Source organism: Vanessa tameamea, chromosome 18 (assembly GCF_037043105.1).
Source record: "Vanessa tameamea isolate UH-Manoa-2023 chromosome 18, ilVanTame1 primary haplotype, whole genome shotgun sequence".
Classification (NCBI taxonomy): Eukaryota; Metazoa; Arthropoda; class Insecta; order Lepidoptera; family Nymphalidae; genus Vanessa; species Vanessa tameamea.
In genome coordinates this window covers 9,268,737-9,296,151 of record NC_087326.1, presented here as the reverse complement: position 1 = coordinate 9,296,151, position 27,415 = coordinate 9,268,737, and the positions used below count along the sequence as shown (strand labels likewise).

The 27,415-nt window shown below is 36.0% G+C and overlaps 1 protein-coding gene across 1 annotated transcript in view; it reads left to right on the top strand.

Annotated features, from left to right (window-relative positions):
- The window catches only part of LOC113397203 (zinc finger SWIM domain-containing protein 4-like), a 64,941-nt gene that overhangs the window by 34,894 nt on the left and 2,632 nt on the right, over positions 1–27,415 (top strand). Inside the window, exons 2-21 of the mRNA XM_026635440.2 lie at positions 16,419–16,512; positions 19,186–19,313; positions 19,551–19,762; positions 19,901–19,981; positions 20,063–20,350; positions 20,541–20,668; positions 20,751–20,828; positions 21,378–21,467; positions 21,826–21,995; positions 22,278–22,387; positions 22,710–22,917; positions 23,166–23,316; positions 24,138–24,279; positions 24,623–24,846; positions 25,085–25,209; positions 25,720–25,898; positions 26,073–26,188; positions 26,592–26,742; positions 26,903–27,124; positions 27,262–27,384. Coding sequence (XP_026491225.1) covers positions 16,419–16,512; positions 19,186–19,313; positions 19,551–19,762; positions 19,901–19,981; positions 20,063–20,350; positions 20,541–20,668; positions 20,751–20,828; positions 21,378–21,467; positions 21,826–21,995; positions 22,278–22,387; positions 22,710–22,917; positions 23,166–23,316; positions 24,138–24,279; positions 24,623–24,846; positions 25,085–25,209; positions 25,720–25,898; positions 26,073–26,188; positions 26,592–26,742; positions 26,903–27,124; positions 27,262–27,384 — 3,020 coding nt within the window. The remainder of the gene's footprint in view (positions 1–16,418; positions 16,513–19,185; positions 19,314–19,550; positions 19,763–19,900; positions 19,982–20,062; positions 20,351–20,540; positions 20,669–20,750; positions 20,829–21,377; positions 21,468–21,825; positions 21,996–22,277; positions 22,388–22,709; positions 22,918–23,165; positions 23,317–24,137; positions 24,280–24,622; positions 24,847–25,084; positions 25,210–25,719; positions 25,899–26,072; positions 26,189–26,591; positions 26,743–26,902; positions 27,125–27,261; positions 27,385–27,415) is intronic.

Here is a 27,415-nt window from a genome sequence, read left to right as displayed (position 1 = left end):
TCGTACCCGCATCATGTAAACGGAAGAAAAATGTTTTCACACGATATCGCCTAAGGGATGTGAGTGCGGCCGACATTATCATACCTAGACTTCAGTAAAATTTCCCTGTATCATATTAAACGTATTAAAAGACCGTAGTATTGTTATTTAAAAAATAATTTTAATATTAAACTATACGAACACTTTTATCGATACAATTTCAGCGATATTCCTTGTAAATAAAATCCGCCCCGATTTTAAATTCTGCTATGAATGAATCATTTTATTTGCTTAAAAGTTGTTTATGGAAACTATCCATTTAGTGCAAAATTTTGAAAATGGCCAGTAGCGGCGATGTTGAATCCGGTACTGGATATAATCCTATGTGCCTAATGTTCAAACTAGAGAATATGCGTGCCAGTTCATTAATTACATTATTTATAATATTACTTGTTGTTCCGAACGAGGTAAAATCAGTGCAGCATTTAAAACCACAATCTTAAAATAACATTAAACTAATTAACTATACTTTATTCGGATTGTATACAAATTGCGAATATATCTGTATTCATAAATGGTGAGACATTTAATAATAGATAATTTGTAAATGAAATAACAGCCTCTTCCAATCGAAGTAGGAATACAAACAAATAGAAAAAAAAAACCTTTGCGATTTCCTAATAACTCGGCTATATTGTTCCTTGATAAGAGTTTATGATTAATATCTCTTTTTTTTTTTAAATAATAAACAAAATGATTACAATTAACTGTATATCTACTTTAATTTTACTACCGAAATTCCGATAACAGTTTCAAATAAATAATCCATAGTGAATATCATAGATTAATCAAACTCTCCACCAATGATGTCCCGTCAATTTGCTGTCTAGTGTTTTTTATTTGGCTTTTCTCCTCTTATGGGTGGATTAGAGTGTACATAAAACTTTACCAAAATATGCGCTTCGGGCGTCCCAGCTCCAAGCGGACAAATATAAAAAGAAAAGCTTCTTTTTTTTTACGGCTAGGAAAGTTAAAGTTCTTGGCTTTTCTCTGTATAAAACATATAAACCTTCCTATTGAATCACTCTGTTTATTGATGAAAAACGCATTAAAATCCGTTGTGTAGTTTCTAAGATCTAAGCGTACGGACAGCGGGAAGCAACTTTGTCTTTTACTATGTAGAGATCAACTTAACCAACTTTAAAATTTAGATTTTTAACACGACAAACGTGAATTTCGTTTTCTTGTAAGTAAATAACAAGTTAGTTAATACATTTAATAAACAATCGCATTCGGACGTTTTGAGTAAGGGCTACAAACCATAAAATGAAAATTCCAAAATTAAAATTGAATATTTTAAATAAAAAATATATAATAATATAATTTCCATATAAAAAAATTCGAAGAAAAAATGAACACTGGCGCCATTACAGTCGCTTAGTTTAATTTAAGTATTATGCAACATATATATATTATTTATATATAAGTTATTCACCGTATTTTTCTAAATACATAATTTAAAAACCTGTTTTAATATATACGTTCCTTTGTTGAGAGTTCATTAGTAATCTCGAAACAAAATAGAACGCTATCTGAAAGTCAATAGAGGCGAGACAGTGTGTGCTCAACGAATTCTCATCTGTTGTATAGCTTAAATGTAAATGTGGCTAGGAGCAAAGATCTTATGGATATTATATTCCAAAGTGGTACATTTAACCACATACAAGATAACGGAATTTTAATAATGCAAGGGAGACATGCAAGTTCAATATACCAAATAAATTAATACGGACAAGTCTGCGTACATTTGACTTTAAAAAAAAATATGCGTATGAATAAAAAAATTTACAATACATTGTCATTCAAAGAAATCAAAGTTTATATTTAATGTGTCAAGCTAAACTTTTAAGCCAAATTATAATAAGTAATTTTTTTCTTACAGAACAGAGCTATTCTATAAGATGAAACTTAAAACTCACCGCTGAATACGAACGTGATATTTCAGAATACGGATATACATATCTACTGCGATACACATACTCTACTGAAGTCGAAACTGAAATTCTATATTCATTAAAACGAACTTACTATTGTCAATATTGTCTCGAACCGAAGTTTACGTATTCTATTTATGTATTTCGCTATTATACACCTACTACGTTAAAAATACCGAAGAAATATTTGCTATTTATAAATAAAAACTCGTGTGAATGACGATAGATACTACACAATATACAAAAACGCCTACGGGCTTATCCATTGATTTTACGCTGGCCTACTTATATATAAAGGTATACACACAATTATAAACGAAACTATGATAAATATTTATCTAATAACAGGCACTTATTTGGTACTTATACCCTCTTTTCTATAACTCTGATAACGTGTTGAAATTTCACGAGTAGTTAAGACGCGAAATTTCGCATTTATAATACTAGTTGTCGCCCTCGGCTTTACTCGCGTTATAGGGGTTAGTTGTCAGGTGTTAGGCATAGAAATGTAGCTTATGTCCTTTCTTAGGAATCAAACTCGCTTCAAAACAAATTTCATCAAATTCGGTTCAGTCTTTTGGCCGTGAAAGAGCAACAAACAAACAGTCAGACAAAGAGACAAGAGTAAATTTTGCATTCATAATATACAATATCATTTGATTCTTTACTAAAACAGATAAAAATGTAGTGTTACAAATATTTTAACATTGACTAAACTTCAGATTAAGTTTTCTGTCGACTAAGAATACATTTTATTATTGCTAAATTATTTCAATATATAAATACTAAATCTAGTATACCAAATAAACATGTTACAAAAAATATTCTCAAGCATAGTATAATAAAATAATGAACGCGTCATATCGGGAAACGCCTAGGGCATAATCTGGCTGAAACCCTCCGCCAGTGAGCATATGTTCGCTGATATTTCTGGGACTTCGTAAAAGATATAATATTTAAAATTTTAATAGCCTTTGCGAATGGCCCACCTTATAACAAGCGCTCACCTTATAGACATTAGCACTGTAAGATACATTAACCATCCCTACTATACCGCAACTAAAATGTAATGTTCCTTGTGGCTTTTGTTACACTGTCTTATTCACCTTTCAAACTGTAATTAAACAATAATTAGTATTACTGTTTGATATAATATGATGTTCGAAAGAAAGACATATTTAACTTTGCCGTTTCATAAATTTAAAACATATGTAAAAAATACATTGGTAAAGAAGTCGTATTATTCAATAAAAGATTATATAGATGATAAAAACACGTGGAGTGAATACTTGTGGACTTCCAGGCAAGATATATTTATATATAATTGTATTTAACTAACATGACTGTATTTTTAAATGCTGAAAACGAGTAACTACAGAGTATTGTCGGTTCTTCTCGGTAGAAACTACATTACGAACCGGTGGTAGCTTCAGTTAATATAGTTTGTTAAATGTCGATTCAAAGGTGCTTGTAAAAGCCTACTCGAATAAAGTATATTTTGATTTTGATTAGATCATAAGGTCAGGTTTCATCGTCGTCGTATTGGCTTCCCTGTTGATGTGATCTCAGTAGCTCAGAAATCACCGGTGTCACGTTCCCGTGCCTCGGAAAGTAGGAAAACCCTTAGGCCCTGCGCCTGATTTTCCGGTCGTGTCAGATTGCCGTCCGGTCGGATTATGCGAGCGAGGTCTTAAGAGTGCACCTGTTATTACGGACGCATGTCTGTAATAAATCAATCCTGGTTAGCTAGCTGGGTTGAAAATTTGTTACGAATATACACGAATATCAATACCCAAGACAAAAATAAATGTCTACGCTTCTGTTAAATGAAAATTATCATTCCATGCAAAATTAGTACCATTAAAACTTTAACATAGTATTAAAAACGATACTTTATATTTTGCTCAATTAACGTAATTTTCTTAATTATTTCAAGTTGCTTCCTTGTCGACGTTCTCCGACTTTTTCATTATAGCCAACGAGTTTGACCGTAAAAGAAAAAAAAAGTTTTAAAAAACGCTATATTTAAGTTGATCAAAAATCGACCGCTTAAATTCGAATTTTAATAAGCCCGATAAAATACGAAAATAATTTTCATCTACATATATATACTAGACTACAGAATACTCTTTGTCTATCTGTTTGTGAAGTTCACGACTAGACCACTGAACCAATCTAACGAATGACAAAGAGCCTAGCCTAGCCTCTGAGTCTTAGATAAGAACATAAATTACGGGATTTACGTATTTCGAGAATCGTGTAGAACAGTTCTTTAGTTTAAACAACATTTAATAATTTAAAATACAAATTTTATTTGATAATATTCAAGACGTGTATGTGGAACAGCCTTTACGTTATTTACGTAAGACAATCGACAATTGTATGGGCATGTAGGGGGGCGCAAACTACACCTTAGCGCCTCAAGCCAACCTCACCTGCCCGTGGTGCATCCTGCCGACCAGCAAACGAGGCTCTGGCGACCGACTGATGGCGGTATAAAAATAAAAAAAAATAGGAGTAGCTAAATACCACAGGCCGGTGACGGGCAGCAGCGTCACCGGTGCGAGAAGTTGCGTCCTGCGATCGCCAACCCACCTGCCCAGCGTGGCGATTATGGGCAATACCTCCAAATGGTGAAAACACGTAAGCCACGGCCCCCAGTTCCCGGCGGTCCCGCTATTCCTCGTCATGGTGGCGACGATGGTAACGGCGGGACGGGGGGTGCTAAGAATCACCGGGCTGCGGGAGGCCACCACAACCGACTGACCCTGGCGACGTACAACGGACGCACGCTACGGCTTGACTCGCATCGCATCGCAACTCAAGGTGGAACTTGGGAAAATTAGGTGGCACATATTAGGGTTATGTGAAGTCCGTAGAGAGGGAGAGGACACCCTAACACTCGAATCGGGCCACCTAATGTACTTCCGAGAGGGAGACCAACAATCCCAAGGTGACGTTGGGTTTCTGGTTAATAAGTCCCTAGCTGACAACGTTGTGGAAATCTCCAGTGTGTCGAACAGGGTAGCGTACAAGAGGTACAGCCTCAAGGTGGTGCAAACGTACGCACCGACCTCGACACGCTCGGACGATGATTTGGAGGAAATTTTCGATGACATATCGAGGGCCCTCCACTCAGAAATGAGGTGATCCGTCAGAGAACCAAAGTCATTGACATAGCCCACCGGATTAGTAAGCTGAAGTGGCAGTGGCATATTTGTCGTAGAATCGATAACCGTTGGGGAAAACGTGTTCTAGAGTGGAGACCGCGTCTCGGCAAACGTAGTGTAGGATGTCCTCAGGCACGGTGGAGTGACGATTTGCGCAAGACGGTTGGCAGGAGCTGGATGCGAGTTGCCGAAGAAAGATCACAGTGGCGTGCAATTGGAGAGGCCTATGTTCAGCAGTGAACGAATGCGGGCTGATGATGATGATGATGAATCGACAATTCATTACACACTTTAGTCTGAAATCGATACTAGTACTAAACATGTGAAGTCTTTATGTTTGATCGCACTCTTCTAACAAACTACATATTTGCCTTGGTATCTAACACCGTTGGTAAAAATATGCTTTAAATATTTATGAAATAAGAATAAGTACATCACAAAATCGCACTTTTAAAATATTATTGGAACTAAAACCTCTTTAATTAACTTAACATATGGTATCCGAATATATAAAAGATTATAAATTAAAATAAAAACTTACCACTTCCTGTCAAATGAAAGTGTAATGACATTTATATTCTGTTATAATAATTACGCTAATGACATAATCGACAACGGACATTTCAGAATATATTATCTGTCCCATCTGGCCCGCATATATGTTAATAAACTCAAGTCGAACTTACCGACTGCGGTAAAAACACTTGCAAGCAATAAATTCCCATCCGGATATTATTTAACATGTTAATGTCGGTTGCTTTACGTTCGTTTGAGTCGCCATTTTGAATTTATACCTGTTTGATTAACATGTGACAGCTGTCATGCGGGTAGGCTTATTAATTGTTATGCTTAAGGGTAAAGGCTAAGGCAGATACGAATAACCTAAAACATTATGGACTTTCTTATAAATTATGTATTAAATAGTAGTTAATATGACTGTCAGAATTAGATGACAATATAGGTTCAAACATACGTCACACATCTATCCAACAATGTAATTGGTAACAGACACATATCCCAACATTAAATCACAAGGCACATTTCAATACCACTTTCTTTATTTACGTATATTTTACGCAAATAACATGCAAATTATTTTTTCTATTTGCCGCCTTTCTCATAGCGACAATGGTTTTTTTTTTTGTTGCTTTTGCATAAATAATGCAAGTGTAGAATGTACGCAATATATTATTTCCCCTCTTGCAATTCGAAAATTCTTGCCACTAGAACAAATTGGTCCCCAAGTGTTGGTGTTCGACTAATAGACTTCCGTCACCTGTTTAAGGGCAGGTGCGAACACCGCCTATACAATTTCAAGATTCTATTTTGATTATCTGTACACATCCCTACTAACAAAAAAGAAATAATCTGATATTTATATAAAAAAACGGATTTTATAATTTACGAGATTCTTAGGTAGTTCGAAAATACTTTTAGACGTAAATTTAAAATAGTATGCATACGTTTTGAATTATATTTTTCCTTCTCTATATGGATACTTACTGTGACTATCGTGAAGAAATTACCTATTTTTATGTTTGAATCTTTTGAGAAATTTCAACGATATAGTTTCATCTGATTCAATTTATAATATAATTTTTCGACATTTATGTCAAACTCGAACTAATAGGATCGCTTACAATTTTTAGAGTTAAGTTATAAATAAATAAATTGTTTCTAATTTAATGTTTAAACAAGTGTAATACTCTTATTAAAATTGTTGGTACTCACTAGATGTCGGAATTTAAAAATAATTCACACTATTGTGTTCCGTTACAATGAATAACTACTTATCTATCCTTTTGAATTTCTATAAGCAGAAGCTATTATTATACTAATATTAACATAATATGCATAATTTATTCATACGCGCCATTTTTGTTTATAATAAAATCTAATAAAAAGCATCTGACTTTTCTTGTTTGCGTCTCAATCGTATTGAATATTGAATTATTGTAGTAGACACATATTTATGTCCTTAATTGTATGTATCAATGTGACTTATGATTTATGACCATGAGATGATGAGACGTCTTCCACTACTTACCATAGATATAAACAATTTAATAAATATAGTAATATTAGCAAATCAAGTGCACATAGTCTTGCCCGTATATCTATTGTCACGGCGATCTGTTGAACAACATAAGAAGTTATGTACCTCAAGAAAATGGATTGTATAAAGTATCCTCATATATAATGAACTAGTTATCGCCCGCGGCTACGTACGCGTTATTGATATTCAAGCTTGCTTTATAAAAAAAAAACATAAAATTCAGTTAAATGGTTTGGTTTTGAAAACGTAACAGACAGAGTTGCTTTCGTATTTATAATATTAGCAATTTATATAGATGAACAATTTATTAAAAACAGGCAAGTTTATTATATCAATGAATAAAACCTCCTATGCCATATTTAAATCAGTCTGTTTATGTGTAATGCTCTCACAACGAATCTTTCAGATTAATAATATTACTTTTTTTATCGACCGTATTATAAATTGAAAAAAATCACAACAATATAATTGCCATGCAATATAAACTGCATTAATAATAATTGTAACATATTTTTAACCGAACATTCTAAAATGGACTCTGCTATAAGAATACTAAGTACAATTTCATTTGCAGTCAAAAGTCAATTATCATAAAATCACCCCTCAGTTTCGATAGATTCCACAATCGCAAATGGTGGACCATTCACGAACACTTGCTGCTAAATAAATCTTCACTGTAAGGGTTGCCATATAAAAAAATTTTGAAATTTAACTGCAATATTTCAAATAACTCGTATTGTCAAAGTCAGCCATTGGGTGGCTAAGGTACTATAGAGCTATACAAAAGTACTGGCCGCGCCAATATTACTTAAAATGTTAAATTTATACAAACTCAAACTTGAATTGTGATACCGTCAGTAAAAAAAAAAGAATTATGATGGATAGGCCAAAGGCACAGACATGTCTATGGAGACACGATCATAAAAATAAAAAAATCATACTGACAGTTTTCTAGTTGATCTTGTCTAGTGTTCGCCCTGTGACCGAAATTCAACCATTATCATTATTGAAAATTTGAAGTAAACATTTTGCATGTTTCGAACTATTTCTTTTTCTAGTCTTACTTTCAAATCGATTGACAAACCAAAGAGATAATGGTTTGAACTGTATTCCCTATTTGTATATACATTTGTAGATACTTGTACATAAGTGTGTTTGAGGCATAACAACATATGTACACGGATTAAATATAACAAGAATATATATGCATCAGTGATATACAATTACAAATTACATAAGTACTAGTTAGATCATTAATTAATATATATACATATTATCATAGGATATCATATCTACATGGTAGCAACTGGCATTTGTATTTCTTGTTAGAATAAAATGTAATGTTATCATTATAATTGAGGCTTCATTAAAATATTTAATTACATTTCATTATCTATAATGTTTTATTTATAATCGGAGTAACATATTCTCGGAAATTAGTAGAGCTAGATACGACAATTACGTAAAGGACAGTCTTGCGAAATGGCTACGGTTAAGGTCACAAAAATGTAACATTGACTTGACGAGGTGCACACAGTGGCGTGTAGACGCCGCGCACACAACGACGCTTGTGACGAAACGCCGTGACGTCACGTCGGCACGCGAACACACCCACACGCGCACGTGTTTGCGCTCCCCACGTGACGTTTTCACTCACATTACCAAACGATCTCAATCCGCGCAACAGCATTCCACGCACACTAGCTTAGACATAAACAAAGTGACGTAGCGACATGACTCACACAGAAGCGCTCGTTGCACACAGATAGTGATTAATGTAAACAAACCGGTTTGAATCGAGTCACTCACACAGAGTTTGGTCTTGAGCTCGAAAGTGGGCCATCTGATTCGAACGATGGAAATTAGCTAATAATATTACGATACGATATTGTTTATGTTTTCATTGTGATTATAATTTCCATTAAAAGTATAGTAACAAAAATAAATTACTTTTAAAACGTAGCTAGTACTTACTACTTGGATTCATACTATCATCAGTTTCATGAACTTTTATGTGAAAGCTTGCTGCTCCAAATATAATTTGTAAGTAGGTAATTATTTCTCAATAGAGTTAAAAAACGATTCGGTTCATGAACAGAACAAGATGGCTCCCCATTTTTTGCCGCTGTCAGAATAAAGCAATAAAATAAACCATCAGTTAAATCTTCAACAAGGCCAAAGCTACCAATTTCCACAACAAAGAACAATAAAAACTGACAGTAGAGATACCGGAATGGAAAAAAAATTAAAATAAAAATCACAATACAGTCGCGTACAAAAGTTATAACGCCGCTGGATGTGAAACAAGTACAGTCGTAAATAAAAATGAATAGCGCACAGGCCCACGCATACTGTTATTACATGCAAATTTATGGCGTTTGCCCAAAAATTACTGGTTTTGACCGGTTTATGGAGCGCAGAGCTCACAGCGCGAACAAAAACAATTTAGACTCATACATAATTAAATTGTATATCTACTTATTTAACTTCATTTCAAGAACCTATGGTATTTCATATGGTACATGTTTTAACATAAATGATAGCAGTTATCAACAAAAATAATTCCAAAGATAAATGTAGGATAGACTAAAATGCCAGTTTCATCCGGTTCTTAATTTATTAACATTATCATGATAATTTATATTTAAAAAGAACTGTAAAACATACTAGAATCTGGCAATACCAGAACTCATCAATTATTTCAATAAAAACGACTAAATTTATAACGTTTAATAGTATTGATTTCTCGAAAAAACTCATTAAATGTGAAATATGTTCCCCAAAGCGAATGTGACCTGACAGCGGGTTTTATTTAAATAACGATTAGTATAGGCGTTTTAACAACTTTCTAAATGCCTAATACATATTGCAAAATCTCGATACGTATAACAGATAAATACTAATAACAAGATCGTTCGTTCGTTGTTTTAGTTTTTAAAAAAAGATTACTTCTAAACATTTATAATTATTAAACAAAAAGTGTGTAGAAAGACAGTATTCTGCTTAACATGTTCATTGAGATATTTGTCTATGTATAGATTTTTTTAAAAAGGCAAAGGTATACACAATACAGCCTAATAAAAGAACTACTAATTTAAATTTTATAATTTGATATGCTTGTAACGCGACAATCGACAAAGATAAAAATTATAAAAACATTTAGTTAAATAATTTCAATTTTAAATAAAATACTATTAAAGCAGGCACCTCTTAAACATCACGTCATTAGAAACCTACCGTGACAATAGAACCAGTAGCTTCACGCAAAGCTACTGGTTCAGGCTGAAGATTCTATCGTTGATTGGTTTGAAAACTTAGTACATACTATCTCTTTTATTGTCTTTTGGGAAATTTTAAAAGTTTATGCAAAACTTCAAGTCAGGTTAATGGAACTGGTTTTAAATTAATTTCTTAAATTATTATATTTAATTAAATAAAAGCTTGAAAAACAAACATCATTAAATATCCTGCAAATACATTGTATACCAACAGATAATAACAATAAAGAACCTCGAAAAAATGGTCTTCGCATATCATAATGTATTTAAAAAAAACTTTCAAAGCTCCGTTATGAATTAATTATACGTCTCGTTGATTATTTGTTTTACGATTCCTTCTATTCAGTAAATATATCAAAGATATTTCTTGATACCAGTACGACACGTTTATTAGAGTGGTACCTACGGTTCATCATTTATTTCTGCCTATCGATCTGAATATCAGTTAGGTTTAAAAATTTAGAAGGTTGTATGGGGCTGTCCCCACTTCGTGGATACTCCTTATATTTGTAATGGTGAAGTCGTAGGGTTATTATGAATTAATGTATTAACTAGACGGTGTTGCTACCTAAGCTATTGATTTGTGGATGATACAACATCAGTTTTTTTTTTAAATATTTTAAAACTGAGGATTTTGTTTGTTTGTGCGATTTGAAGAAATGCTTCAGTGTTATATATCCCATTTATCGAAGAAGGCTTCAGGCTGTATACCATTATGCTGCGACCAATACAAATGGGGTAGCAAAAAAGTTTATTCCTTTTGAGAACTTCCGTTGCGTACGCTGAGTAAACGGTAAGTGTCGTAAAAATCACGTATGACAGAATCTTTAATGTAGCCGAGCGAAGTCGGGACGAGCAGCTACTTTTTTAATATAGATTATTAATTACAAGTTCTGTTCTTATGAGTGTGCCTTGTCATATTATCAGTTCTAGCTGCATTATTTATCGAGAAAACATCAACATATTTCGGAAATACTACTTTTAACATCTGATGGAACAAGTGAGTCTGAATAGTTTACAATAATAAATAGTTATTATTGAGTAGCAAAGGTTTAAAATGATTAAAGTATACGCCGTTCCGTCAATAGTTTTGTATATGTTATTGTATATTTATGTATATGTTATTGTATATTTATGTATATGTTTTTGTATATGTATTGTATCTAAAATATAACAAATATTTTTGTATACTCCTAATTATAATTCATTCCTGGAAACTATCATATATGTTAGAAAAATATACAAGCTTTAATCATTTTCAATTACATCAAAATACAACCAGATGTTTTCCCGAGAAAAGTGCACAGACTTACAGACAAAAATTTCATAATTATTTTGATCCTGCATTCTGTTACTCATTCATATGGTCCTTTAAACTATTATATATTATAAATAAATCGTATTACCAAGGGCAATGAATCAACATAAACTACAATACAAGATCAAGATAAAGTTAAAAGCAATGTGGAACCTCATCCTCTGCTTTTAATTATCAATGAAATTAATAATAGAAATGAATTTAGAACTTCACTTTTAGCGTTCCTTTTCCCAACGATTCCTTTCATGTCTGGCGCCTTTCTTTCCGATTTTAGATTTAGAAAATAGAGCCATCTTCCAAATGATATTTGACTTCCTGAGCTGATGACTGGTATACGATTCAGAACAATTCAAATTCTATAAGATTGTGTCTTATTTTAAACAAATTTGCATTAAATTTAAAATAAATGCCATATTATCCTTTGAAAATGCCGCCAAGAATAAGTTCTAGTGTTAACGTTCCTGTGCATATAATGAATATATTAACACATCGTCTGGCTCGCCCTGCGTATTCGTAACCAAACGAATACGAAGCAAATCACATGCAAACATTTTGCACGTAGCATAATTTATTAGACCACCGATTTGGACTTCGACTCCGCCCTATTAACACAAAAAATCACCACTAATTTAGTGGAATGATTTCATCCATACTAATACAATAGATCCGAGGTGACACGACTGAGTTTTCATAACAATTTGTATTTGAATTCATTATTCGATTGTAAATTAAAACATCGTGAGGAAGTCTGTCATGTGTCGGATGAAACTCTGTCAAATGTTTATGCACTAACTGTACCTACTAGAGGAAGCAGCAGCACAACCTTTTCCGGAAAGGAAGCTTATGCGCTAACCACCTGGTAACCATTGCCTATAGACATTGACGCCCTAAGAAATTTTAATTACGTCTTACATCGCCTATGCGGCACCATCCATGGATGATACTGTGATGATAAGATGTTATGTCTCTTGTGGAATCTAACAATAGAATGAGTGAATGGTACCCAGAATGGCTTGCTCGTATCATTAAATTACATGTAATATTCTTAAATAAAACAGGAAATAATAACAAGGTTATTAATCATTACGTAAGTTTAATTTTCAACGACAATAGACGGCGCCTTGACCTCTCCTGACCTGCATACATCGAGGTCAAATTACATTTAACTATTATGTGTAAATTTGGTTTAATTATTGTATTATTATTACATATATGAGTGTGTGTGGTCGTGACGTAATGTTATCACTTTTTTTTTTATTGAACACCGATGTACTGATTATCTTTTCACTGACAAATATTCGCACCAGCCTCTTAGTCAATGTCAGTTTCTGTTTGCGGCTTTACTCGTGCGAAATATATAAAACTTTGCCTGTGGCACATAAACCGTCGCCCCTGATCTTACCCCCTCGAGGGTGAATACAATAAATAAGCTTATGTCCTTCCCCGGGACTCAAACTATCTCCGTACCAAATTTCATCCAAATCGGTTCAGCGGCTTAAGCGTGAATATTTAACAGACAGTTACTTTCGCATTCATAAAATTAGTAGGAATATACATAGTATACATACGTAGTATAGTATAGATTCAACATATTTTATTTTTTATTTATGGTTTCCATATACTTATACACAAATAAAAATGGAGGTAATGTATTTTCAAAAGCAGTTTTTTTTATTATTATTGCATTTCCTCCAACGGGTAACATCAAATACGTGGGTCAAATACCCAACATAGAATGATTAAAAAATTGGTTCGTGCTTTGCACAGTATAATGAGCGTAAAGCCGGCACTACACAATACATCAAATCCAATATGGCGAATATTTCGTTGAGGTCCACTATACAATGATTTTAATTAGATCATTCTCTACTGGCGTGGGGTTCGTGCAAGCCTTTCTGGATACGTTATTTCCATCTAATCATCAGTTACTCTATAGCTTATCAGAAATGTTGTTGAGTTCCGATTAAAAGGGTAGGTCAACTGGAATGACCCGGTATGTACATTTGGAACTCATTAAACATCTTGTCAATGTCTATGGACGAATAGGATCACTTATCATCAGATGGACCAATTGCGTGGCAGCATTAAGACGACTATTTAAAAAAAATTTTAATCATCCAATCAAAATTCAACGCGCAAATATTCAGAAATGTTCCTTTATACTTACAGTATGTGACTTCATCGAATTTGTTACGTTGAGACTCGAGCTACATTTAGTATTGGGGAAAAGGACTCGGCAATCCTATTTTGAATTTCGAATTCGCGCTAAATTCAAATTAGCGGTCGTAGGAATGGAATTGGAAGAAGTTAGAAGCAAGTTTGTTGCTTTTAGTTTGTGACTTAAATATATCTGTGGCTATTCATTGCCTGTGATAGAAATGTAATTGAAGACAAATTCATTTGTACTAATAAATATATGAGCGGGAAGCTGTTGGAGCAGCGCAAGTCCAGCCATCGTGAAAATCCTTTGGTCGTTGTCCAGCAATGGATGTCTTCCGGCTGATATTAACATTTTTTTAAATTGTTTATATAAATGTTTTTTTTTTTATTTTACTTTTTTTTACTGATAATGTTAATGTTTTATATCTGGTGGATTTTGTACATTTGTATACGTTTTGGTTTTCGATTTCATAATATAGATTAAAAAACGTTTAATTAAATATACATTCATGTAATCAAAACCCAAGTTATAATAGCACAGCTGTAATTGCAATTTCTAATCGAAGAGTTATCAAACGAAACGCGACTCGTTCCCTTCTATATGAACGATCATTTGATACACCTCTAAAAATATAAGCCAATTTGATCTTTATGCTCAAGGACTAAAGGAAGAAAGTAGCATGAATTATAGTTGTATGATCAGCTGCGTCGAACGTGTCCGCACCGATAACGAATCGCAATAAAATCGCAGAAACAGCTGTACTAACGCCGCCATGTTTTATTATTTTTTTTTCTCACCAAAAAACCAAGCTTAGTTCTCTTTCTCGAGCGCCAGTGTTTCCGTCTCCATCGCCAAACTGAATAGCACTTAAATTCTGACATGATTTCCGATATTTAACTTTATTCAGCCGAAATAACGATTTCACAAAGCATAGAGGTTAAGTCAGTCGTGATGCAATTCTCTACAAGTTTTAAATTCGGAACAATGAAATTGCGGTTGAATTGGATTTTCATTTTATTAATTGATAAATCGATTTAAAACTGCGAAATAATAAACGCTATGGACTATTTAACGATTCTAAAACAAATTAAAAATATATATATATGTATTTATATGCGTATCAAATTGCTTCGTATTTAATGTGTTTTAATTCAACGTGCATTTAAATTATAACGCTAAATGGTTTTTCTTATGTTTATCTTTTGACAAAAACATGATTATACTTTAATTACTGAGCGAATATTATTTTACTAACAAAAACGAGTTCGTGTGTTTGACTATTTAATAGTCAACTACGAATTAACGACTTAACTGATCCTAATAAAATTATATACATAAATCTCAAATCTTTAGTGGAATATTGTGGTTCAAGATACTTTTGTATTAATTAAAATAAATATGATTACTATTTAATTCACACCGATCAGTGTTGGCTAATTATAGATACATATATATATTGTAAATTATGAATCATAACAAATTAAACCAAATAGACTTAATACCCACTTATCATTTCTAATAATTGCTTTATATTTATTATATTATGTACCAAACATTTTCATTCCAAGTATAGAACCCAATAACAGGATACGAGCTTGATTGGCGCTCGTAATTTTTAGTATACATCGTTAACTCTAAATTGTCGACGGCCATTTTGAAAACTACATATACAATTTTAACGACTTATTTACAAAATATTGCTTTTTAAAATAGGAAATTGGCTTTTGTTCAAAATTTCTGGTATAATCCGGTTGTTTTGGATGCGTTCTTAATAATAAGATACTATATTATTAAATGAGTCTGATAGTATTATATTTAAATTCAGTTCTTTTTTTATTTAGGGTGAAGATTTATAGCAGTTTAAGAAACATTTTATATATGCGCTATTAAAACATATAATACAAAAGGTTATCTAATTTCTTTAATGTTTTCAATGTCTTTATAATGACTTAAGTTTGATTTATTTACCTGTGGTTCCTACTTGATTCGTACTGCGTAGTACGCAGTACCTACGCATTGCGGATTGCGGACCCCCAAAACACTTGATTAGCGAAACAATGTCAAAAGTCTCCCATTTATTTTACGCAACTGTTATAATCGTATTTAACGGTTGACATTCGATTCGAGCTATTTTTTTTCTTAACAACGGCCTTGTGAACTATTTTTTTTTTTAACTTACAATAGTGAAACTTCGACCTCTATTTAATGTTTTTTTTTTTTACCTGATTGTATTTTTTTTTAAAAGTAAAACAATAGTCAAGATCTTTTTTTTCAAGAACGCTTAGATGTCTAATGTTGAAATTAATACCAAATTATTAGGTTTGCAGTCCCTTGGAGCTGTCAGAAATTCAAACCTTTAAGTCTAATGGCAATTTATGTCGCATTCCTCATCCTCATGATAATAAAATAAATAAATGATTCACAAAACTCAAATAATTAACTATATCATTGAATTGTTTCAGGGTTTCACCTTAGTGGCGTGGTTCGCGCTCCAGCCGCAGTGCCTCCCTGTTCCGAACCTGAAAGGTTGTTCAGAGTCACAGTTTCCTTCGACAGGTATGTATGGCTTTGAGTTTAATCTGTCACACTTAAATAAGGCGCTCAGATTAAATTTCTTTAGTCTGGTATATTAAAATATTTCTATTACAATATTGACGAAATTAAATCGCTTGTTTGCTGAGTTTCTTTCGCTGGTTCTCCTCAGGTCCGAGGTGTTAAATTCCGAACCGGTGGTAGATTTTTAACCATCAATAAGCAAGTGTAACAATTCTATATGGAATAAAGATTTTTGACTTTGATCTTACTTACTTATCTTCCATGTTGATAAAAAAATCCTAGACATAATTATATTATTTAATCTGTATCGATATTAGAATATTTTTATTAGTGCATGAACATCGAAAACTCCGTTCAGTATCTTTTGGACAAAACCGATGTATCCATTTCCCAATAAATGAATATAAATAAAACTTCTACATCATTCTTCTTTCCTACAATCATTATAAAAAAAATGTAAAGTATCCTCCTCGTTGTATCAAATTTCATTTTCTTAACCTTAATTTTATTCTTAAGAAAGTTGAATGTCAAAAATAATCGACCCTAAAATCACACTTTCTCTCGTTCAAATATCGCATTGAAATTTAAAACCTTGTCACTGTCAGTGGATAAAATATAAAAGGTCGTCCCTGAACTGCCTTTTGTTAAAAATGTCTCCGAACAATTTGTCGTTTATTTAACTACAATGTTGAATATCTGTTTCAGAAGAACTAGCTTTTCAGATATAATTTTGGTTTCATATAAAAAGTTATATTGTTAAGTCGAATAGGGAGATGATTTTGCGGTGGACATTGTATTTAATGGTTTTTTTTTTAAATATTGTTCGAAATATAAATTTTCAGTTGACAATACTACATATTTAATAACTCCAGCGATTCTATGTAAAGTAAAGATGATATCAAATACATTCATTCAAAAGAACGTTCACTCCAGTAACCATTCATTTCTATGCAGAACGCGAATGTACATGGTTGGATCGGTTTACTAATGAAATAATTCGTCACGTTTGTTTAATTTTTTGTTTAGACGTGTCATTCGGAGTGAAAGAGCGAAATGAATGATGCAAACTGAACGATAAACAAACCGTCAGATTCGACGTTTACATATTGATTGATAAATTATTTTATAGAATTTATCAACTCAACTGTATACAAATTAACGTAAATATTCGATGTGTTACGTGATCTATCTTGTTTTTATTACATACTAGTTTCCGCAGCTTTGTCCTCGTGTGTAGAGAAACAGATCGTGGCAGGTGTTAGGTAGAAAAGGGTACCCTTTTCTATAAGGATCGATTGTGTAGTTAAGACGAAAGCGTAACAAAAGAATAGACGGAATCAATTTCGCATTTATAATATAAATTAAGGTATAAATGTAAAATGTATGTATATATATATATGCGTATGTATATATATATATATATATATATACGTTCCGAATGGCGATAGGATATTTTGAAAACGGAGCGTCGTGTCGTCGTGACGTCAACCGAGGCCGTGACGGCTGTCAGTACCATGAACATCACTATCGAATTATTTATTTTTTGTATTATATTAATTTATGGAACTTTTTCACCAAAATAAGTAGGTAATCGAATTCAATTATTTTCTTCGTGACTTATTTTTTTTATAATCAATAGTATATTTTTCTCATTTCAAAAATTGTTTTCATTTACGTTAAACTGTCTGCTTAAAACCAGACTGCTACTGACTGTTTGTACACTTCATGTAACTATTTGAAACAGCCATGAGAGAAGAGATCCCTATCTTGGTTCTGTACTAATGGCATTTGTAACTGATAATACCGAATAGTGTCCCTTTGATAGAAACTCACATTTGACATGAGCACGCTGGCGATTCTTTTAAACATACGAGAAGCATAGAGATACTTAGGCTTTATAAACACCAACCACTCATCACTTATTCTACCGCCAAACAGCAAAATGCTGTATATGGAATGAGTAATTCAGGCACAAGGGACCTTTAGTTAACGGGGCATTGACGGTGTGAGAAGTAGCTTATACATCGTGCACAGACAGTTTGTAGGACCATGGTAACTACGTACCATCAGGCAGACCACCGGCTTGTAGATTTTGTTAAAACGAATTTAAAAATGGGAAATTTCTTTGACATAAATTAGTCTAATTGAGACATTAGGCAATGCAAATTACATATTGTTCAATATTTATGCAATTTTTTTATTTTAATTTTTATATATTTTAACGTTTGGATCAATTAATGTCAAGTTTCAAAAGTGTATATTTAGTTCAATGTTTAAGGAAAATAAAAATGAATAAGTTTTTTAATTTAAGGGTAATAATTTGTAATTAAAAAGACATTGAATTGATTAACAGTGAATTTAATAAAAACCCAAGTTAATTACCAACTAGCAGGTTATTAAGTAAAAACAAAAAATATTTCAACATATTACCAAAGATAAAGATAAAAGATATAATATATTATATTTTTATGTTTATATGTGTTTTATTGTGATATTACTTGACTGGATATGAATCATACAACGTTAAAATTTCTTGAAATTGACTCTTAATGGATAAAGGAATAATTAAATTACGTTTGTGGGCATTTTTTGGCTTAAAATATATTAAGATCAGTCAGACAAATTAGGAATAGAGAGTTATTGCCAATAATTACAATGAATTATTCTTTCCAGATGCAAAATAACAGGTGTAACATGCAGCTGCGAGGCGAGAGACATCTTCTGGTGCCAGCATGTGGTCGCGCTGGCGCTTTACCGCATCCGAAACGCAGATTCTGTGCGATTACGCGTGCCAATATCAGGTAACATACATGAATTGGCTCAAAACGTACTTTATAAATAGATGTCATTACTTTCAAGAAGAATACATTTAAAAAAAAAATTACATTCTAACGCTACTCATGCGTCAGCAGCAAAAAAGTGCCTAGATTTGTTTTTACACGTGACTTTCACTGACCTGCAATTAATAAGAATAATCACTTTAACAAAAATGAAAGGTTTCAAAATTATCTTTCCTTAATCGCAATATTTCATTTCAGAAACCCTCCTTCAAATGGACCGACAGCAGCTCCAGAAGTTCGTGCAGTATTTAATAGCAGAACATCACACGGAGGTGCTGCCGACCGCGCAGCGCTTAGCTGACGAGGTGTTGCAGGCGAGGTCCGCTATCAACAGGATCTGTGGGGCGCCCGACCCCACAGCCGGACCTCCGCCAGACGCGCATCACGCTTGGCACTTGGATGAGCAGCAGGTTCACAATCTTTATACTAACATCCCGTAGCCAATTAAGTTTTTATTTTTATTTTATGATTTGAATCATCTCTTTCTTTCTTTTGCCCTTCTGAAATGTATGAGTCCATTGTATGACACGTGTCACTTTTGTTTTCAGGTCTGCGAACAAGTCCGAGCGTATTTATTACAGGGAACTTATTATAATGCCAATAAGCAATTAAATTCATTATTTTCTAAGGTAAATATGATTTAACACTTATTAGAATAACAGTCGTAACTATTCTTTATGGTATTAAATATATATTTACTTGTTTTTCAGGTGCGAGAAATGTTACGAGCGCAAGATTCAAACGGTCCAAGAATGTTAATGTTAATGACTGAACAGTTCCTATCAGATCCCAGGTTGCTCTTATGGAGGAATCAGAACACTCCGATGACTGAGAAATGCCGGCAATTGTGGGAGCAATTAGGTGCTTTATGGGTCAGCATAGTTCTAGATCCTGGTAGCAATAAACATCACAGGATGCAGTGGAGACATCTGCTCGAGAAATGGTCGGCTGTTGAAGTTTGTCCGACCGAAGATCCAGATTATAGATCGTTTCCATTGGTAAGATAAGGTTTATTGATAACTTTGGTAATTAATAAGGAACTATTAAATATAAACATATTTTTTTATATATAAAAACTTTTTTATAACATTCATTTTAATGTTAAATAAGTGCCTAACTATACATATCCACTATATTATAAGCAAAAAAATTAAACTAATGTAACATAAATATTCTTCCCTCTTTCAGTACGCGAGAGAGCGAGAAAGAAGCGAGAGGGACCGAGACAGAGATCACCGAGATAGGGACCGAGAACGACATAGAGATAGAGAAGAGAGGGACAGAGAAAGACTGCGGGAGAGAGAGGAGAGAGACAGGTAAAGTAAAACGTGTGTACCGACCTAAGAAATAAGATTGATAAGTCGGTATCAGAGTTTAATTTATACTTTATTATTTTAGAGAAAGACATAGGGAGAGACAGAGAAGAGAAATGCATTCCCATTCAGAGAGTTCTGATGAAGAATCTAGACCTAATAAGTGAGTTAATTTTTTTTTTTTTTATATACAAGTTTAGTCCTTTTTTAACCGTATTTATGCATCCATTTTATTTTCTCTATCATTTATCGTATCTTAACAATAGTGTTCGTGAGTGGAGAGTGGACACGCAAATTTAGGTTGAAGATTCAGGAATAAATTTATTTTAATACAGACCCGCATAACTGTATGCTGTGAAAGGCCTACAAAACCAGTTTAAAAACCACCATCCGTAGCCGACAACGCGTACGCTGTGAACAATTGTTATTTCGCCTTGTACCGTTCCTAGTATAGATCGATTTGCTATTTCTCTCATAATGTACTAAGGTACTAAATTCTATAACCATATGATGATCATAATATCGTCCTGACCGATTTCGGCGGCCAATCTCAAAGGAGACCAGCCAACTTCACAGGACGTATTGTAGTGATCAGGTGTGTCAAACACAGGTGGACTTTCATAATCCGATTCGACCAAAATTATAGAACCATATAACTATTTTTGCTTTTGTAATAAATAATGTACGAGTAATATCCTATCACTATTTCCAGCTACGAACGCGAGTACAGAAGAGCGAGTAAAAGACTTAGGCTTCACAATCAGAGGCCGGCACAGCTGACGCCGAGGACAGTGTTTCATAAGTGAGTTTTCGAAAGAATTCATGTTATATGGCGACGGAAAAATAATAAACACAAAAAATACATAAAATAAACCAAGCGCAAAGCTGCCTAGTCTATGGAGATTCAAAAATAATTGTTTTTTTTTTGTTTAATTTGTGTTCGTCCTTAATTTTTAAACCGAATTCAATTTCTAATTTCAAATGCATATTTGTAACATCCAGTTACAAATTTGATTTAGTTTGATTTACTTCGTTAAGGACGCCATCAAATGACTACATAATATTTGATGTTTCGTTTTTAGATTTAGTTTCGGTCTTTTGAAATTGTTACTATTTAAAAAAGTGTGAGTAATGAATATTCTAATTTGTCATATTTATAGAGCCCTGGACGCGGTGGACATTTCATGGGAAAATGAGCATCTTAAAAATATTTTAAGCTCAGATGAATTCTGTGATCCTGAAAAACCTGATAAAGCTGGTGCTTCCACAGGCTCTACCTCACTACAGCCCTACCCTAAGTTTAATGAATTAGGACAACCCTTATGGCACGGTGAGTTTAGTAATCTAAATATACTTTCAGTTCGGTCTCATCCAGACAAATGTATTTTATTTGTAATATATATGAAATAATGAATAAAAAAAATACAAGCAAATATCAACAACATTGTATTGACAAAACTGTAAATGTTTTTTATTAATTGGAGCTTGCAATTTCATCGAATCTAATACAATGTTAAGATTCAAGCGTCATGCCATATCCATGTAAATAAAAAACACGTCCGACAAACCAGTCCCTGAGCACGCACGCTAAAGCTATGTTGGCACCCGGCAGAGCACCTGCCCGTGGTGGGCGCGCGCATCGAGGCGCTGCGCGCGCACGGCCGCGCGCCCGCCGCGCTGCGCCTCGCCGTCGCCGCCGCGCGCGCCATGCGCCACCGACAGGTCTGCATTGCCCTTCTACTTGCCCTTATTGCAATCCTACTGTTTAACGCGTATCTTTGCACCGCTCACGATCATGTATATGCGTCCTCGAGTCCAGTGCTCAAGGTGTCATCTCGTGCTTGGCGGTGAAGGAAAACACCGCCGAAACCACCAACTTGCAATTCAACAGTGTTTCTTAATTATCCCCAAATCTCTCATCAGAGAGAATATTTATTAACTTACTCCTTATATTGTAATGCTATTTATATTCTAATAATGTCGATTTGAATTGATTTTCTCAAAGTAATAGTGAGTGCTAAATAATATATGTATGCCATGCCAGGAGGTGGCCCAGCAACGTTGGCAGGAGGCGGGCGGCGGGGAGGCGTCCAGCAGCAGCGGCGCGGGCGGCGCGTGCGCCAGCGACTCGTGCGCCGGCCAGTGCGACCGCGCCAAGCTGTCGCTCGTGTGCGCGCACATGGACGCCGGCGCGTGTCTGGCCGCCGCCAGCACGTGCGCGCTGTCGCACTCGCAGCGGTGCATCGGCAGAGGTGATGCTTGACGACGATTTGCTCTAACTCGATACCTCTATTATAACTTATTTTAGTTTTTCATATTCGTTCGTAACTAAACAATGAAAGCAGAAATAATTCTGAAATGAAACACATTAGAAATAACACATCGCAATTTACCGTTAAAAAACGGTGACTGTTCCTACTACTACTAGTGCATACCCAGTGTTATCGTTGACGCGCTATCGATGAATAAAAATTAAAATCAACTCATATTTTGTTAACAGACAGTAGATGCTGGACGGGTTGGACGCTGGAGGCAATCTGGTGCGTGTACGAGTGTCTGGCCGACGCGTGTCTGGCGCCGGACGACCAGCGCGCCTCGCCCAGGCTGCACACGTACATCGACGAGGAGCCCAACACCGGTCTGCCGCCCAGGTGACAACCTACTCACATTCTCTTTTGTATATTGATAAATGTCATGCCGTCCTTTGCTATTTCAATATAATAACCTACTTCAGAGCGGCAAAGTAAGGCGTCGCAAACAGTATTTGTTTCGTGTGACATCTAATGAAGAACAAGTAAATAATTATACATTCATTAAATATAATAATAAATTAAGTTATATTCGAATATCTACATAGGTGCATGTCGGTCGCAATAGTTCTGAATATATGAATTGTAATATACATCTTAAATTGTATTCGTTCGTATCCATATTTATCTTCCATCTAATATTAGAAAAGAGTTACTACTCAGTTTCTTGCCATCTTATGAACCGGTGCTAGTTTAACATTTAATACAACTCTGTAAAGTGACGATTCAAAATTGCTTTGATTTGAGTAAAGTATATTTGGTTTGGAATTTGTTCGTCTGATTTGACACGGTATTTGGGTCACTCTTGTGTTAATGTGTAGCGAAATGTATTAAACGGAATTGATTGAATAATGTCCAGTGTAACCGACCTTGTCGAACTCGTTATACTAGTAATGTTTAATATTTACTTAATAATATTGTTTGATGTTAATGCTATTACATTTTTAAAGATTATGTAATATTTGAATCAGAATAACTTGTAAAACCCTTTTTATGATTCATGTATCTTCTGTAGTTGTTTTCAAAATATATATGTCAGGATTCCATCCTACACAGGTAGGTTACTTCCACCGCCAAGCTAGCAACGTGACGTAGATTCACGTGTTCACACCCAGTGTATCGTGATAATTTTTCGCATTTATTAATTATATTTTTATATATAGATATCAGCACGTGCCAGTAGCCGGTAGTAAGAATCCCGAGGAAACGTACCTCGCCCTTGCTCTGGAAGCCGCTCTACTCGGCCTGGGCATGCAAAGAATGTTACCCAGCGGCCTCTATGCGCAGGAGAGGTATTGTAAGCAGGTATGTTTTGGATTCTCTTATTTTGAATACAGTCATCGTTTCGTTTTTAATATTATGTAATTAAGATAACATACTATTTGATTTCATTATAATTCTTAAGAAATATCGGTTTGTATATATTTTTTAAATTGTTACGAGTAAACAATTAAAGGGTATCATTATCGATTCTGAAACAAGAATTTAATAAAACTATGTTTTAATGCGAAAAAAACTGTTCCTTTGTTCCTGGATTTAAAATATGTAATTAATGAATATAAAAGAATGACCGCCGAATTAAGAGTCGGATCTAATTGGTAGAATCTTGCCGAATTGCACATGTCCAATTAATATTTGTTGGCGGCAGGAGGAGCGGCTGATCAGCCAGCTGCAGCGCGTGGAGGGCGAGGCGGCGGGCGGCGTGTGCGCGCGCGTGTCCCGCGCGCTGCTGGCGGGCGGGCCCGCGTCGTGCCTCGGCACCAAGCTGCACCCGCGGTCCGCGCCCGCGCACACCTTCGCGCGCTTCCTGTTCCTGGCGCTGCTGCCCGCCGACCCCGACCTGGCCTACCGCGTGGGCCTCCGTGCGATGAGGTAGGTCTCCTCGCATACCGGGGGGACTATTCTTTAGATGGTCCTCTCCTGCTTCGTTTCGAATAACGAGCGCATGAGGAGTCACGTCTCTGTCACTGGTTATAGAACAAAAAATTCTATTAAAAGAAAAAAGATAATGCTCTACGCTATGTTATATTGTGTTAAATTTATTTATACCATCAGTACTCCTGGAGTTGTCTAGTTAGGTCGAATGTGAAACGATGAGTGTGTGTCGCAGACTGCCGATGGTGGAGGAGGCGTACGCGCTGGACGGCGGCGGCGCGGCGGCGGGCGGCGCGGGCGCGTGGCACACGCTGCAGCACGCCGAGCAGCAGCAGGCCGCGCTCGCCAGCGCGCTGCTCGGTGAGACTACTCGCATTGCTTCGCTCACTCGCTCGCTTCGTGTCCTGTAGGCTAGGCGGGCTGTTAGCCCGTTAAAGTCCCGCTGCTAGGCCAGCTCCCTTTTAAGGAAAACGTTCGGAGCACACTGCTCCATTGCGAGTTGGTGGACACACACGTGGCAGAATTTCATTAAAATTAGACACGTGCAGGCTTCCTCCCTATGTTTTCCTTTACCGCCGAGCACGAGACGAATAACAAACACAAATTGAGTACAATAAAAATCAGTGGATTCACAATTCGCCTAGCGATGTAAAGAGTCGCAGGTTTGATCCTGAGCCGTTGAGCTATTTTCGTTCCTACTCCTAACTCCTAAATAGGATGACTAAAAAAACCGACAGATATTATTCTGACTTTAAAATTATATATTCAATTGAGTAGCTAGATTTCATAACACCTGGATGTCTGTTCATCGAGCACAAGAGGCCGTACAGTACCGTATGTCATGTATCAACGATAACTCTGGCGCTGCAGGCGCGGCCCGCGGCACGCCGGCGCGGCTGCGCGCGGCGCTGGCGGCGGCGCAGCGGCACGTGCGCTCGGCGGCGCAGCTGTTCCGCCTGGCGCAGGACGCGCTGCGCCACGCCGCGCCGCCCGACGCGCCGCACCACCACCGCGACCTGCTGGCCGCCGCCTTCGAGCTCGGCCTGCAGGTAGCGCTCGCCGCCGAACAGACCTCCGTGCGAGACGCTGTCGTCTGCTCCTTATATCGCTCCCAATATATACTTTGCACGACTTTAAATAACAATTTACCGCCAAATAAAGCTTCCTTTTTTTATCTTCAGAGGATTATAGACAAGTATTCAATTCATTCATTTAATGATCAGGTCCTCCGTATGACTCTCTCGGCTGTGAACTGGCGAAGGCGCGAGATGGTGCGGTGGCTGGTGACGTGCGCCACGGAGTTGGGGCTCGACGCACTGCTCTCCATCATGCAGAACTGGTGAGTAAATGCTTCAAATTGTACTACGTTTACGATGAGGTCAACATTATTAGCTGCGTAGTTTTAGGTATAATTAAGTAGAACTACGCAGTGAGTTTGTATATGTCAGTTAAAATATATTTTTGTAAATAAATCCACCCATTGTGCCCCTAGCTCTTACATCTATGCTACACGTATGTTGACGGTGAACTTACCCTGCAAAAGGATTCCTTAGGAGACTTAGATATAAAGAATTGCGATATCGATTGCAATTATATTTTATTCAAGTGATACGCCTAAAATTTTTATCGCGACAAATAAACTACAGTATAACGCAAAAAATAGCAATCCAGATGTTGCCATAACAAAACAATTTAAAGGTAGCGGTGATTTATTGTGTGTATAATTACCGAAATCATCGCAGGTACGAGCTGTTCACTCCGACGGAGGCGACGGGCCCCGTGGCCGCGGCCGCCATGTCGCACGCGACGGCCCTCAGGCTCGGACTCAGCTTCGAGCAGCAGGAGAAGCTCAGCGCATGCGCTCGTACTCTAGCCTTACAATGCGCCGCCAAGGTAACTTTAGCTCTAACTCACTTCACTCAAAGTACGCCTTACTATCGTATCTTCTTATGCTCCCTCTACGAATTTTAAAAAACAAATTTAAGATGAAACCTTCTCCTGAATAAAATAAATATCAAAGAAGCCTACTACGTAGCGCGTTAACATTTGCCAGGACCCCCCCGGGTGCGCGCTGAGCGCGCTGTCGGTGTGCGAGGGCTCGGCGGGCGCGTTCGAGGCGGCGTGCGCGGCGGTGGGCGGCGCGGCGGCGCGCGGCGCGCTGGCCTCCAGCCAGCTGTTCGCCGTGGCGCGCTACATGGAGCAGCGCGGCCAGCCCGCGCGCGCCATGCGCCTCGCCACGCTCGCCATGCGCAACCTGCACCTGCACTACAACCAGGCGAGTGCTCGAGAATATGTTGTGATCACTACTGAGCTCGGTCTATTCACATTTGACTACCCTCCAATATATTGTACTTAAAGTGCGATGTCGTTTAGATGAATAATAATAATTTATTGTATTATTAAATATTACAGGACAGTCACCCCGCCATCGCGGACATCCATTGGGCGGTCGCACTCGCGCACTCTCTGGGTCGCGCCGAGCTCCAGGCCATGCTACCTCTCCTCGTCAAGAATGTGCAGTGTGCGCCCGTACTGGTGAGCAAAACTCTAAACTAATTTTATTTAG